At 55.5% G+C, this 15,697-nt stretch overlaps 1 protein-coding gene across 8 annotated transcripts in view; it reads right to left on the bottom strand.

Moving 5' to 3' along the window:
• Positions 1 to 8,131: 8,131 nt before the first annotated feature.
• The window catches only part of KATNIP (katanin interacting protein), a 242,530-nt gene continuing 234,964 nt past the window's right edge, over positions 8,132 to 15,697 (bottom strand). For 6 of the 8 annotated variants that reach the window (XM_017848639.1, XM_017848643.1, XM_017848644.1 and 3 more), the window contains 6 exons: positions 15,296 to 15,406; positions 13,417 to 13,589; positions 11,465 to 11,566; positions 10,729 to 10,889; positions 10,530 to 10,618; positions 8,132 to 9,926 (listed from right to left, as the gene is read on the bottom strand). In XM_017848639.1, the coding sequence (XP_017704128.1) occupies positions 9,871 to 9,926; positions 10,530 to 10,618; positions 10,729 to 10,889; positions 11,465 to 11,566; positions 13,417 to 13,589; positions 15,296 to 15,406 (692 nt within the window). In that variant the 3' untranslated portion in view covers positions 8,132 to 9,870. The remainder of the gene's footprint in view (positions 9,927 to 10,529; positions 10,619 to 10,728; positions 10,890 to 11,464; positions 11,567 to 13,416; positions 13,590 to 15,295; positions 15,407 to 15,697) is intronic. The other 2 variants (XM_017848640.1, XM_017848645.1) reach the window with 1 other exon arrangement.

Genomic DNA, 15,697 nt, shown 5'->3' with positions numbered 1-15,697 from the left:
CATATTTGAAGTGTCTAGACCAGAGCCTGGCACATGTAAACACTTTGTGGGTGTTTACTAACAGGACAACAAGGGGAAGTCAAGGCTGTGGGAGCTGTGGTCTAGGGAGGCTCCTTTGAGAAAATGATGTTTAAGCCAAGACATGAAGATTGTCTGGGCATCAGGCAGGCAAATGTATAGCAGGGAAAGAAAGTACATTAGAGGACTTTAAAATAGTCCTGATGGCAGGTGTGGAGAGCAGGGAGGTCAGGAGGCAGTGGTGGGAAATTAGGCATCAGAGGGCAGTGGAACCAGGTCAGGAGGGACTAGAAACCTTGTTAGGGAGCTTAGAGTGTATCCTGGGGCAATGGGTAGTGGGCAGTGGGATGCTTTCAGCAGACTGGGATGCGCCTGGGTGTACATTTGAGGAAGATCACCGCAGTTATGGGCAGAGAATAGATGTGGGAGATGTCTCTCCCTTCCTCATCCCTGCTATACTCAAGAAAGAGAAGAAAGTGGGCTGGTTTAGGAAAGTGGCCCTGGGGAGGGGACCATGCAGGCAGATTCAGGAACCAATTAGGAGGGAATGCACTGAGGTGGGAGAAAAGGAAAGGTGGTGATGACTCTCAGGTTACAGGGTCAGCTTGGGGGACAGGGAAGATGGAGACTTCGTGGTTCAGATGTCTTGAGTCTCAGGGGCTCAGGGGACACCCAGCTGGAGGTTTGTGCTCATTCACTCACGCATTGATTCATCAAGCGAACAATTTGTTAATTCACTTTTCATTCATTCAGTAAATATTAATGACCTACTAGGTGCGGCTTAAGGCGGGGCTGGAAATGGGCCTGGGAGAGAAATTATGGTCCAGCTCTACTAAGGCCTTGAATGTCAGAACAAGGAGTTTGGGCTTTGGCCTCATGCAAGAGAGGGTCACTGCCATATATGGGGCTGGGCAGGGACAGATCCAGCAGGGATCTAGCCCTGGCCACCAGGCATCTCGGAGCTCTTATTCTCACCCGGGGTCCTTCTGAAGTTGGCGAGTGGACCACAGAAGGTCCAGAAGATGATTTTAGTTGACATATGGGCAAAATTTTAATCTATTTTAATAGTTGTGTTTATGTCAATGTGTATTAGAAAAAAATGTACAGTGGACACGTCAGTGTTATGATTTCACAGACGTTACTGCTTAGGATGAAACCAAAATAGGCATTTAAGTAAAAAGAAAAAAAGAGTTGGCTTAAAGGAAACTATTAAATAAACAATTGTGCAAGTCGTATGTGGTTATGATATGTGGACAGCTCGAGTGACAGCCATTGTCATGGGGCAAGGGAGAGAGGTCTGAGGCTCCCAGGGCCACTGAGCTTCAAATCCTCTGGTCTCCTTCTAGGCACCTCCTGGGCAGGGGCTGAGAACCAGCTGTCTGTCAGTCTCATGGAGCCTGCAGCAAGAAAGCTGCTGGTTAGATAAGAGGAAGCACTTCCAGGCAGGCTGGGTGAGTAATCCCAGTGGGTTTACTTCGAGTCCGTATGAGAGTTGTCTTTATGCAGGAAGTGAATGCCAGCGTCTGCCTGAATCTGGAAGGTGGGAGTCACCATCCGGTTTGAAGGCAGGGGGTGCCTGGTTGAGCACCCAGAGGCCTGGATGGGAAGAAAAGGCCCCTCCCCCCACCTCCGCAGACAGCTTTCCCAGCTACTCCTCCCCTGCACAGCACTGAGCAGACAGGCTCCGACCGTGGAGAGAATGGCTGCATGTGTGTCTTTGGTCTTGACACCCCTATATATCGGGGTGACCCACAGCCCAAAGTGCTTACACAACCTCGTTGTGCCCTGGGCACCTGCGTCCCGTGTCTCTGCATCCACACGCCCTGGTCTCGTGTGTACATACCAACCTTACCGTGGCCCAGTCACACAGACCCATGATCATCAGAGACTGACTTTGGCTCGAAGCACTGACCCTACCCTCACCCCCCTACATACATATACACATTGATACTGCTCAAGTGTGAGTCAGCACCTTGTATGTACCTAGGTGCTAACTGCGTGTCTACTGCTCATCCACACTGTGTGTTCTGTCGACCTTGTGCACACACACTCATGCGTGCTTTGCTGGCCCTGGACGAAATGCCACACGTGTGCTGATGCTGAACAAACATGCTCATGATACACGGACGGCCCTGGGCACACACCTGTGTCTGCACATGCTCCGTGCTTCTCTTGTTGCTTGTTGGCCCATGTCACCCCCTCTCCCCAGGTGCAGAGGACCCATGAGGCCACAGTCCCTTCTCTGGCCAAGGGCTGATGGGCAGGCCTGGGCCTCCGTGAGTAACTGGGCTGCCTTTCCTCTTCGGCTCGTGGCTGTGATGGGCACGCATCCCTGCCACCCCCGCCAAAGCCAGCCATCCCGGCCACATACTCGTCTCCCTCGGGTAATGGAAATGTCAGCTTGATTCATGGAGATTCGTCTGAGGCAGCCGGGCCTAAAGACGAGGCACGCAGTGGGAGGATCATCCCCTGGGAAGAGCCGCTGCGGCGAGGGTGCCAAGTCCCTGTCTGGGAGGACGTGAGGATGGAAGAAAGCCCCTGAAGCTGTGCATTTAGACAGGCCTGGGTTCAAATCCCGAGGCTACCGCAGACCTGCTGTGTGCCTCATTTATCCAAGAACTAGTTATGGAAGGACTTCTGTGTACAGGAACAGAGCTGTACCCTGGAGTGGCCATGGCGAACAAGAACGACAGACACTATCTTCACCCTCATGGAGGCTATATTATTAATAATTCTAAATAGGCCGGGTGCATTACAGCTCATGCCTGTAATCTCAGCACTTTAGGAGGCCAAGGCAGGCAGATCACCTGAGGTCAGGGGTTCGAGACCAGCCTGGCCAACATGGTGAAACTTTGTCTCTACTAAAAATGCAAAAATGAGCCGGGTGTGGTAGCACACACCTATAATCCCAGCTACTCGGGAGGCTGAGGCAGGATAATTGCTTGAACCAAGGGGGCAGAGGTTGCAGTGAGCTGAGATCACACCACTGCCCTCCAGCCTGGGCAACAGAGCAAGACTCCATCTCTCTCTCTCTCACACACACACATGCGTGCACACACACACACACACACTCTTAAATAATAAAACGATTGCTTTATATAGTGAGAGGTGTTATGTAGGTGAACCAAGGAGAGATGTGATTTAGATCACAGGATGAGGGAGGGCCTCTCGGAAGGACCATTGCAGCATGGAATGAAGGGAGAAAAAGGAGGCAGGAGGCACAGGGTAGGTGGGAGGAGCCACAGGTACAAAGGCCCTGGGGTTGGAGGAGCACCGTGAGCGCCCTGTGGCCGTGTGCAGCACTGTATGACAGGACAGAGTGCTTGGAGCTCGGGGCGAGGACATGGGGTCTGCCGGGGTCAGAGACCGTGGGGCTTTGGGGGTTGTGGCGAGGAGTTTGACCGTCATCTTCATCTTGAAGGCCACAGGAGACACTGATTGATAGGAGGTTTTTAAAAGGCAGAGGGTTTTAAAATGGGCTCTGCATTTTGGGAGGTTTCTTCTGGCTGTGTGGGGCAGGCCTGAGAGATGGGGTGCAGGACAGAGGCAGGGTGACCGGAGGGGGCTGCAGCAGGGTCCTGCTGGGAGATGGCAGTGGCTTGGGCTGCGCTGGCCCTGGGGATGGAGGGAAGTGGGCATCTGATCAGTGGCACCCATGGGGCTTGGAGGTGAGTGACAGGGCTGAGCCAGGCTCCTGTCTGGGGCTTTGATGCTGGGCAGGCTGGGATGCTGCCGGGCAGATGAGGCCTTGGTGGAAATCAGGAAAAGCTGCTCTCTGAGTGGATGAATTAGAAAAGGGTCCCCTCCCTGCCCCCAAACATGGAATACATGGCCCTGGAGCCCCCAGATTGGAGGGCTGGAGTTGAGCCTTGCCCAGGAGCTGAGCTGTGGAGCACTGAGTGATTGTGCCTGCCCCAGGTCTAGCTGCCGTGGGACTGAGACAAACTCAGCCCAGCCTGGGACCATCAGTCATGAGGAAAGACCAGTCTCCTCTGTTTGGGAATTTACTGCATGGACAGACAGGAAATCGCTGTGCAGGGCCCCTGCCCTGTCCCCAGCACCGCCTGGCTCATGTCACCCTGTTAATTGCTCCTTGGGCCACATGTCACCTCAGACTGACATTATCTGAGTTTCTGCCTTAGGGGAGGCCAGGGGCAAGGCTGATGGCCACAGGCCTGGCAGGGGAGTGGGCAGCTGCCAGGATTAGCCGGGACCCAGGGTAATGAGGGGTCCTGGGACTCCAGGGGTAGTGGGAGGGGCCTCTGCATGGGAGAAGCTCTGTGATAGGGCCAAGCTGGTGATTGGGTGCAACACGCCCAGCCGGGTGCACCCACTCTTACCCCTTCTTCCTGGCCCTCCTGGGAACTTCTAGGGCGTGTGTGTTGGGGATGGGAGCTGCAAGCAGGATGAACCCAGCGAGAGAAGGCAAAGGAGGAAGAATCCCAGGGGCCAATCAGGGGAAGGAAGGGAGTGGACAGGGAAGCGGAAAGAGTTGGCGGAGGAGGGGGAGGACGTCAGGACGTTAATCTCTGCTCAGCCAATGGGCTGGCTGCTCTAAGGTCAGTGCCCTTTGTGGACCAATCTGCCAAGGCTGGGAGGGTGCCCTGGAAATGTGAGAGGCGCTGGGTGCGAGGTAGTGCCACGTTGCTCTGGGGAAGAGCCCAGACCCAGGAGTCATATCTCAGCCTCCGTCTGATGGTGGATGGAGTTGATGTGAGCACCAGTGGGCCTGAGCCCTGAGAGCTCCTCTCCATGACAGAGGTACTGCTGGTACCACTGCCGCCTGGGTAAGGAAGCCCAGGCCCCAGGGCGTAAGGTCCCTTGCCAAGGTTGCACTGTCAGGAAGTGGTTGGTGCAGCCTAGACTGGGACCCGGGCAGCTGGCCCCAGGGCTACTGCATGTGAGTCCTCATCAGCTTGCTGGGGAGAGTGGTGCCTGCAGCCCAGGTCTCACTGCATCTCACCACTGTGTGCCTTCGGGAGAGACTGCAGTGCGTTCACTCTCAGGGTAGGGCTTAGTGTGTATTGGCTATTAGGATTTTTTTTTTTTTTTTTTTTTTTTTTTTTTTTTTTGAGATGGAGTCTCACTCTGTTTCCCAGGCTGAAGTGCAGTGGTGCGATCCCGGCTCACTGCAACCTTCACCTCCCAAGTTCAAGCAATTCTCCTGCCTCAGCCTCCTGAGTAAGCTGGGATTACAGGGGCCCACCACCATGCCCGGCTAATTTTGTATTTTTAGTAGAGATGGAGTTTCACCATGTTGGCCACGCTAGTCTCGAACTCCTGACCTCAAGTGATCCACCCACCTCAGTCTCCCAAAGTGCTGGGATTACAGGCGTGAGCCACCGTGCCTGGCCACTGTTAGGAGTTCTGTTGTCATCATCACAGCATATGGTTGTCAAAGGCTGCCCCTGTGGCAGGAGCTGTGAGTGGAGCAGTTTCCCAGAGAGGCTAGGAGACTGGAGTGCTGTCATAAATGCCCCACTGCACACGGCAATCTGGGACATGCCCACACAGTCAGGGAGGCACCCCCAGGGCACCTGGGGATGCACGCAACATATTGAATGGAGGCTGGCCACTTCTTGCTCTCCCCAGCCTCTGGCCGTCAGAGGCTCAAGTCTTAGGGCCCCAGAGAGCACTGTGCATGCCTGGGAGGCTGGGGTCTTATCGCGAGGGACCCAGCCTTGCCAGCCCCATGTCTGCTGGGCCCTGCAGCACTGTCCCCACGTCCCCTCCTCTCCACATTCCTTAACCTGCTTCCATCTGACAGGGGTTGCAAACTCACAGGCTGGCTGGGTGTTTATGTGTGTGTGTGATGGTCATACAAGGGAGGACTGCAGGCAAGCGTGAGAAAGAGGGGCTGGTGGGGACCAGGACCATCTGGAGAGCACTGCTTAGGCTCTGGGGCCAGCTGGGAACATGGGACCAGGTTGCCAGATCTTCCTGTCTTTCCGGAAAAGCAGGGAATCTGCATTTTAACGTGAAACCTGATAATAAAGGCAGGCAACTCATTTTTAAAAATTAAACATCATCCAGTGAGTCTGCCAAACCCAAGAGCCTGGGCCACCGGATTGTGGACTGTGAAGAGGCCAGGTGGGGCCTGGAGGCCTCGGAAAGGGACTGTCCTGGCTCCGGGAGGTGAGGCGGGAGATGAGGCCGGGAGAGGGAACCCGGGCATCTCAGCACACGTGCCTGGGCATGGGGCAGCTGCCACCTGCCTGGCTGCGAAGCCCCCCTTGGCAGGCTCTGGAGGTCCTTCCGGGTCCTTCCGGGGTGGCAGTGCCAGTGTTGGAACTTCCGGGGTGGCAGTGCCAGTGTTGGAACTTCCGGGGAGGTGGGAGGCCGGTCTTTCCCACGGCTGAACGGAGGAGGCAGGTCCCCAAGGGCTGGAGGCCTGTGGGAGCCTCCACCAGGACCCCGTGCCGTAACCCTCTTGTCAGGTGCAGTGGAGGCCCATTTCCAGTCACCTACGCCAGGGAGCCAACAAGCCCTGACCCCTGACAGTGGCAGCCTAGGAGTCATTTATGTCCCTGTTTGTTGGGGCACCGGGGATCGGGGGGCACTGCATGGAATGGGAAGCCTCAGGATGTGGAGGGAAAGGAGGGCCTCTGTTTATCCACAACAGCTGAGGGCGGGGGCTGCCGCCTCCAGGACCCAGAGGTGTCACCTCACAGTCATCCTGTCTTTCTGCCCATCTGGGTGCTGAGGAGTGGGGTGGTGACAGACCAGGAAGGAGCCCCTCTCTCCTTTTTCCTCCCTGGAGAGGGAAGAGGAGCTGGGAGATTCTAGTCTGGGACATTCCTTGAACCCCAGGTTGGAGGTGGGGCAGAAAGGGAGGCAGGCTGAGCAAGCAGGATTGCTGAACCGATCGGGGCCTGCTTGTGGACAGGTTTTATTTAATACTTGGCTCACTCAGTGTGTGTTTGCCTGTTTGTTGAAGCTGAGCCAACATTTAAAAGTTAGATTTCACATTAAAGATAAACGAAATGCCTGGCTGTCTGGCTTCTCTTAGATCTGAGATGTGGCTGACCCCTTCGAAGGGCCTGTGCCGCTGTGTTGACCACGGTCCTTGCGGGCCAGTGTTGACATCTCTCCCTGACATCACTTGCCTGGTTCCTGAATAACGGGACTCCAGGCCAGGGCTCTGGCTGGGGCCTGGAGAGCTCAGCGGAGCTGAGAGGCTGGGACACCCCTGCCGGCCTCCCACTCTCGCAGAGGGAATGCTGGAAGATCTGGGCTGCCCTTGAGGGTCTCCAGGGCTGGCCCAGAGATCCCTCCACCAAGAGGAGGGAGGGCGACTGTTCTCCAACACCAGGGTGGCTGGGCACAGCCAGGCCTCTGTCTTTGTAGGAAATCAGAGGGAACCGGGGCATGGAGCAGGCCGGCCAGAGCCCCTGCTGTTTTCCCTCTATGCTTGGGGCTGGGCCTCTCCTGGCTGGACAGAGGGGGCTCTCTCCTCCGACCCACACAGCGAAGGAAAGTGGGGCTTCTAAAGGACTCTCCTACCTGCTGCCAATGCTATTGTTAGTGCCTGAACTGCAGTGTGACCCTCCTCAGCTGAGCCCTCTTTCCCGTCGAGGGCTGCTTTATCCAGAAGCCACGAGCTGCCATCATTCACCCCTGGAGGCAGCAGGGGCGTGGGGGGTGGTGGCAGGGAGGAGGCCCAGGAATTGGGAGTCTGGGGGCCGCCATTCCAGGATCCACACATGGTGAAGGGAAACTCCGGGGCCAAAGACCCAAGGGATGTCACCCTCACCTCAACTCTCCAGGGGCCCTCTGAGGATTTGTGCATTGGCTAATAGCTTCCAAAGCTTTTTTTCCCAGGAAAGTCGCACCACCTCTCTGCGTCTCAGCTCCCTTATCTGTAAAGTGAGGATAATAATAGTGCCCACTGCAAAGGGTTGTGTGACGTGGATTAAACAAGTTAGAGCCAGGCATGTAATAACCACTCTGTATGGATGGGCTACTACTGCCTGTTTCTACAGCATGACAATCTCACTGAGCAGCCAGGGTGCGATCATGACCCCATCTGCAGCTCGGTGAGGCCTTCTCTGTGTCACTCAGCTCCTGGAGGCAGCATGGACTCCCCGTCTGACCCCAAATCCGGTGACTCGGATTATATTCTTAATAACATCTTTTATTAATTTTGCAAGAGGAAAAAAATAGAAATTTATTTTAGAGTTAACGCCTGTACAGCTTTTTTTTCCCCCTCCTAAATTGCACAGTACATATGATTATTATAAACATCAGCTGAGGTTCTGGGAGTGAGCTTGAGTCGTGTTAGTGCCATCTCCCTGACAAATCTGACCTGTGCCCACATCTCAGTGGGAAAGGAGCAGCCGGGGCTCCCTTTAATGCAGCGGCACTGGTTTGGGTACAATAGCTGGATTGATCGGCCCCTGACTCCCCCGGCGGGAGGTGCTCGTCACATCTGGGAGTTGAGCAGAGGTGCCGGGGGCTTGGAAGCTGGAGAAATGATGGATCTTTCTCCAGGAGAAACAATTCTTATCTTCACATCAGCCCCGTGCTCCAGATGAAAAGCGCATTTGCATAGCTGCTCGAGCCCAGGCTGCTAAGCTCATGAAGTATTTGCCGGGGCTCTCGGTTGCATAGGAACGTACCTCAAGTACAGTACTGCGGCGGGCTGGGCTGGGCGCCAGAAAAACAACGGATTAATATTTGGAACGAGAAATTACCCACCACTGGGAAACCAATTAGGTCCCTGATCCGAGCTTGTTACATTGATGGAAATAGATGCGTCCTGGGCTTCACTCGGCTGGGGGTGCAAGGCACATTTCCAACTCGCTGGGAAGTGGCTGAAGAGGGAGACAGGGTGGGGGCCCGGGAAAGGGGCACCTCACTGCCTTCCTCCAAGGGCACAGGGGCATAGACAGAAAGCAGCCGCGTCAGTGAGCACAGCCTTGATCAGATCAGGAGGGACATGTGGCAGAGAGTGCAGGGAGGGCCTGCTCAAGGGTGGGAGGAGGTGGGGAGAGCGTCCTCGGCATCCCCCAACACCTGCATCCAGAGGGCATTGCGGTGGGTTCTTCTGGCCCTCTGGGGTCTGGAGCTGCCAGCCTGCTGGCCGCCCACCCACCCTTCCTGGCCTGGCAGCAGCACAGAGAGGATGCCCTGGCCTGCCAGAGCAGGCCCAGCTCTTGCCAGGGTGGATGGCGTGTGGCCCAGCTGACTTCCTTCCCTCTGCAGGATGCACAGCCTTGGCCAGTTTCTTATCAGGTCCAATGAGAGGAGAGAGGCCCCTATACTGGGATAAGAGAGGGTCTTGTGGACCCATGTAACCAGGAAACTACCCCAGCCTCTCAGCCAGCTCCACCAGCCCCAAAATGAGACAGGGATGCAGGAGAATGGGGGTGTTGGCCGCTGAAGCTCAGGTTTCTGAAGGCAGAGTCCCCCTGGGTGGCCCTGCCTGCTGGAATTGTGGGGTGGGGTCTGGTCTCCCACTGTCCTGCTCAGCCATTCTCTGGGCCCTCTGAGGCTGGATGGGAGGCCTCCCCACCCTGTCATTGTCCTGCTCCGAGTCAGGGTCAGCCCAGGCCCAAGTGGTCATGGGCTCTGCTTTGCTGGGTCTCACAGCAGAGGCATGAAAGCAGGTGTCCTGGGCTCCCTGCAGCCAACCTGGAACTACAGAGGATTGCCGTGCCCTGCAGCCATAGCCATCTGTCACTTCAGTAGCATCCAGGGCTGTCCTCCCGAGTCCCCTCTCCCCAGCGGGCTCCCCTCAACACTGTGGTTCACTTCCAGCTCCTGGGACTGAGGGTGAGGGACACGGGTGCTAAGTGGGGCTGGTGACAGAGCCCAGTGCAGTGGGAGGACCAGCTCTCCCTTCTTCACCCGTCAGCAGCGCCGTCGTCTCATCTCCTTCTCGCTGATGCAGGTTTTGGGACGTAAGGCTGTCATGACAGGGCACAGAGGGACCAGAGTTACTAAGTCTCAAACCCTGAAGGTGCCCCACACTCCCCAGTGAAATCCAGCAGCCTGGATTATTGCCATTCAAGGCCCTTCGAAAAGTCCCTGCTCTTGGGGTGTCTGGCATGCTGGCCTCTTCCCTCTGCCTGGAGCAGGCTTTGCTATAACACCCCTCTCAGCCTTTGCCCAGGCTGCCTGGCACACTCCTCACATCCTTTAGGATCCAGCTCAAACATCACCTCTTCCAGGAAGCCCTCGCCTTGGGCATCCTCTATTGGTTTCCCATGGCCCAGTGCAAACCCCTTTAACACGGTGCTCTGCCCCTGACTGCTTCCCCACTCTGTGCCCATGACACTTGGATTCAGGAAGCTCCACTTGTTACAGGTGCCTGCAAGAAGCCGGAAGCATGTTGCTCCCCTGGTTCCGACCCCTTTGGTCCCTCCCCAGGCCTTGGGCAGGCTCCTGGGCAGAGGAGAGGGGTGTCGGGACAGGCAGGGGTGAGGGCGGGGCTGCAAGGCCACCAGTTCCTTCTGTATTCAGACCGAGCTCTCGAGGCGTGATGCTCTGGGCAGAGAGACGCCACTGACCTGGGTCAACAATGCTCTGCTTCCGTTTCGCGTTGGTCATGATTTGGTTTTCATTCATCATCTGGACATCCTGATCCTCGGCCTGATTACTGTGGGGAGGAAGGAAACACACGATTCGATCAGGCTCCTGGCCGTGTGTCCCAGCCATCCATCCTCGTTAGGGCCGGTGGGGAGGCCACGGGGCCGGCTGGGGCCATACCTGATGGTGGTATGTTTTTCCTGGTGGCGGATGTCCCTGTCCTCGGTGAAGAGGATGGTGTGGCAGGGCACAGTGGGCTCACACGTGGGCAGGATGCCCCCCACCAGGTGGCTCACCATGGCCAGGATCCCGTTGTACACGAGCAGGTCATCCACCAGGAGCTGCAGGGACATGGGGCGGAGCTCATGGGTGCCCCTCCTCCCTCCCACGTTGACCTTGGGCAAAGCGCATTACTGCTCTGAGCCTTTCTCCTTGGGAAGATGGGGCTGCCAGGAACAAGTGCCTGCTATGTGCTGTGTCTGCCTTGTGATTTCAGATCTTCACAACCGTTGGGAAAGACAGGAGCCATCAGCCCACATTGCAGATGAGAAAATTGAGGCCTGAGGGGCTTTAATACCATTAGCACAAGCAGCAGAGCTGGACGCAAACACAGGTCTCTGGTCTCCAGGGTCCCTGTCCTCCCCATCCCAGGGTCACCGCCCCAAACCAGTGGGATTCTAGAGGAAAAAATGAAAGAAAACCCACTTTCTATTTGTTCAGGGTGACACTGAAATCACTGCCAGGAGGTTCTGAATTCATGGTTGGGTGGTAAATTCGCCTGCATCTGAGGACCAGGCATTTGTGTTGAGGGTTGCAACAGAGAGAAGTAAATCAAACTGCGACAAATGATAATTGCCGGCGGCCTAATTACCAACGAGCATAATTATCTCAAAAAACCCAGCTAATAAGTACTTACGCCAAACTCCTTCACCCCTCGATGGGGTGTTTTCGCATAATTCCACAGTTTGATCATTGACACGGTGGTAGGCAGATCGAAAATCACATAAACCCGGTTCACCTGTCAGAGAGCAGAACTAATTAAAACAGGCATGTTTGGAAACAGAGGCACTTGGCTGGGCTGGGGGTGCCAGGCGTGGGCTGGGGGTGAGTGGTGGTGCCCAAGGCAGCGCCTGCCACGTGGGCCAGTCTGGAGTTCCGCCCCCTTTCATCTCCTTGAAGCCCATCTTGAGTCAGGTCACGTGTGGCTGCGTTTGCAACAAACCGCTGAGCTGGCTCTTGGAGGGCCTGTGTGCTTGGGCCTGGCGGGGCCCTCATTTAAATGCCAGTGGAGAATTGGGAACATCCTTGGCCATCCCCTACGTCCCCTCAGGTCAGGCCCAGAAATAGTCTAGAGCCCCGTGAGCTAAAGGGACAGTCCCCAGCTCGGGTTGAGCACCAGCCATGGGGATCAGCTTCTGACCCTGTCTGTCCTTTCCCCAAACCATCACTGAGAAGCAACGCCAAGGTGCTGCTGGGCAATGTCTAGTGCGTGTCTGTGAACCTCTGCTGGGGGAGTAAGGAGGGTTGTCTAGATCGGGGCAGAATCCAGTGGGGAAAGTGGGACGGGGCAGCCTCGAACAGCCCTCCCTCTCCCCACCCCCAACCAAGGCTCTCAGATATTAGCGGGGGGACCCTCCCTTACAAGACAGAATCAAGAAATAAGCATCCCACACTGGCTATAGGCTGCAGGCTCAGTCCTGCCCCGGGCCCCGGTCCCCAGCCTGTGACTATCCTCAGAATGTCCCAAGAGGGAGTGGGGCTGCTCGGGGAGGGCCAGCCTCCTGGCTGGACCGTGGAAACAATAAAGGTCAGGGCGAGGGTCCTCAAAGTCAGTTGCCTGTGAGGCTCAAGCAGATACAGATGTTGGAGTCCAGCCGTGAGAGCAACAGCTGAAGTTGCCTCACCCCAAAAGGCCTTCCAGTGCTAGACAACGGAAAATACCCGCTGGCCGCCAGTGGGTGGCCCGGGTCTCAGGGAGGACAGAGCTGTGTTGCCCCCTCTCCAATGGGGCAGGGGAAGCTGATGGACGCTCAATGGGGGCGTCTAATTTTAGGGTGGCCTTTGGAAAACTTCCATCATAGGATTGCTGATGCTGTACTTTCCTGTGTTTTGAGAGAAAAAGGTGCTCCCGATCCCCCACTCAGTCCCATGGCATGGACAAGGGACACATCCCTGGTCATATGGCTGTCAAGAACCCACTGTGCATCCCTACCAGGCATCTGGCCCCGGGCTGAGAGGCTGGAGGGGGCTGACCACCCCGTCCATGCCCTGTGGCTTCTCCCCTTCCTCTCCACCACAACCAACCACGTTAGCTCACCATGAGGCCTCAGAGCTAAAAGCTAAGCAGGACTCAGTGCAAGGTTTGAGATCTGGGAAACTGAGTCAGTTGGCCGGAAAAGCTGACCAGGCCAATTTGGGGCCAGAAGGAGGGCAGGGCGGCCATGCTGGGGTCATCTACCCGGTGATGTAGGAAGGGGAAGAAACTGTGAGTGTGCAGAGGGCTGGGTGGGGAGGAAGAGGACACAGCGGCTGCAAAGCCAGGCAGAGCAGAGAACCAGAGAAGGCTGCCTGCAGGGACCAAGAATGACCAAGCCCTCAGGCAGCTGTGCTGGGGTTCCTGGCTTCAGATTCCCATGGGGCCCCTTTCACCCCTAGTGTCCCCTTATAAAAGAGAAAGAATTGCTGGCCTGGAAGAGCTGACCCCATCAGGCAAGGTAGCAAAGACCTAAACCTTTCTGATAGCTCCCAAGCATCTTGGCTTGAGATTAACTTGACCTGGAAGAAAGACGTGTCACTGAGACCAGGGAAAGAAAGTCCCCCTGCCCGCCTGAGGGCCAGGAGCTGCGGTGGCTGCTGCTGGGAACCCACCAGGCCCGGCAGGATGGGAGCCAGCCACATGTGCCGGCCATCACTGGTGTCGTTCACTTGGTCGATGAGCTTGTCTGGGGTGCGGACGTCCCCACCCACGCCCTCCAGGGAGTTCACACTGTCAGGGAAGGCCGCAATATCTGAGGAGGCGTCTAAGTTGCCATAACCCAAATCTGTGTGCTCAGGGGCTGCCAGCTGCCCTCAGGCTGACAGCGTGGCTCGAGGGACTCTGGGGCTGGCAGGGCTGATGCTCTGGGCAGCCGCAGCAGTGACAGCTGAATTGGACGTGTCCTGGGGAAACGGGGAGTGCCAGGCCCCAGGGGAGCAGGTGTGTGTGTGGAGAGGTGGACAGTTTCAAGTAAAGAGAGAAGGAAACCACCCAGAAGGCTGGCTGAAGAAGAGGCCTTGCAGGGAACTGCTGGAGGTGGGGACATAAAACGTTGCTGCTGCTTGGGAGGGTGGAGGGCAAGCTCTGCGGAGGTTTTGTTTTGGAAGGGAATGGGGTGGTGGCTGGATTCTGCCCTGGCATGTAAGGATTGTGCTGAGCCTTTCTTCCTGGCCAGTGTGGAAGGAGCTGGGGCAGCTGGACCCAGCTAACGTGATCTGCAGAACCCAGCTTCTAGCTCTGCCTTTGCCATGATGACCTATGAGAGCTTGGGCAAGTCACATGTCAACCCTGGACCTGTGTTCTCATCTGTAAAATGGCTACGAAACCCTCCAGCTCCCAGAGCGGATGTGAGGATCTCAGAGCGCGCCAGATGAGAGCCCTTTGGTAAAATCAATGAAACTTTCTAGCTTCAAGAAATCACTAATAATGATACAAAAATCAACAATGATTCATCCCAGCTGAGGAGGGTGGTGGCACCCAGGGCAGGCAGAAAGGGATCCAACTGGAGGCCAGGGACCCCAGACAGACGCAAGGCAGGCTTTAGGGTTCGACCTGCCCTGGTATTTCCCTAACTGTGGTGGGCCAGCGATCAAAGATTCAAGATCCGAGGGGGCCGGGCAGGTTACATGAAAGAGGCAGGATAGCTTAGTGCTTGGTCAAGAGCCAGTGTCTGGACACAGACTCACTGGCTGTGTGACATTAGGCAAGTTACTCAACCTCTCTGTGTCTCAGGCTCCTCATCTGTAAAACGGGGATAACAGCAGCCATCAACTCACAAGATTCTTGTGAGAGCAGATGAGGTAGCACAGAGTGAGCCCTCAGTAAATATTAGCAGCATGTTTCAGGGCCTGGTAGATAACAATGGGAGGAGTGGGGGCTAAGGTAGACCAGAAGGATATGCTTGGGGAGCAATGGCAACGGGTAACCAGGCCCAGCCATTGTCACTACACATAATCAAGGGCCTATGTTGCCAATTTCTCAGGGGAAACTGGAGATCAGGGTTTTCATGTGAGACCTCCTGATTTCTAAAAATATTAGCAACTCATTTCAAAATGCACTGGGCTAACAGTTTGCAAATTCTGGTGTGGGCATACCACGGGCAGAGGGTTCCAAGCTTAAGAAATTCGGGACACACTGAGTTGAACACAGTGCAATAGGCTTCTCCCTGCAGAGCTTGTCAGAGCCTTTGGAACTCCAAAATATCTGTGGTTCTCCAAGAAGAGAAGGCTATAGTTGGCAGCCTCTCTTAATTCTTTGGACCACAGGACTCTGGCTTGTAGAATTCCTGCTCCTGATGTCTTAGCAGGCAGGGCTGGGAGCTGCTCTCTGCTGCACATGCCTAAGGGTCAGCATCTGACTATAAGCAAAGCCCCCTGGGCTCTGGTTCCTAGAGGGCCATTTCCCTCTGCACGCGAGGCTTCTGCCCCGTTTCCGACCCCCCCATGCTCCCTTCAATCTGGGTGGAGCCAGCTCCTGTCCTAGAAAGGATACTGTTTTCCGACAAGGGGATTTTTTCTCCCCGCTCATCATACAGCTCCAGGCCAGTGAGGCCGATATAATACGGGTCGCCCCAGCTGGTGAGAAGCTGAAACTGGAAAATGACTGGGACACTTTATTAAGGAAAAGAAGGCTGATTATTATTATTTTTTTTTTTTTGCAGAATACAGTAAAACAATGGTAAACTAAGAGAAATTATTTTGGGTTTATATTGATGAATGAGAGAAAAATATTTTTCTCTTATTGAGACTAGAGCCTATCAAAATACAGGTGGCATCACATTTTCTTAAACTGCATGTGTGTGCATGTGAGTGTGTGTGTGTGTGCATGTGTATGCATGCGTGTGAGCACATGTGCATGTGCTACGAATGCAAAGCCTTCCTCTAGGCCCCAGGA

This window comes from Rhinopithecus bieti, unplaced genomic scaffold (genome assembly GCF_001698545.2).
Source record: "Rhinopithecus bieti isolate Rb0 unplaced genomic scaffold, ASM169854v2 scaffold_31940, whole genome shotgun sequence".
Taxonomy (NCBI): Eukaryota; Metazoa; Chordata; class Mammalia; order Primates; family Cercopithecidae; genus Rhinopithecus; species Rhinopithecus bieti.
This window is presented reverse-complemented; position numbering and strand designations above follow the sequence as displayed.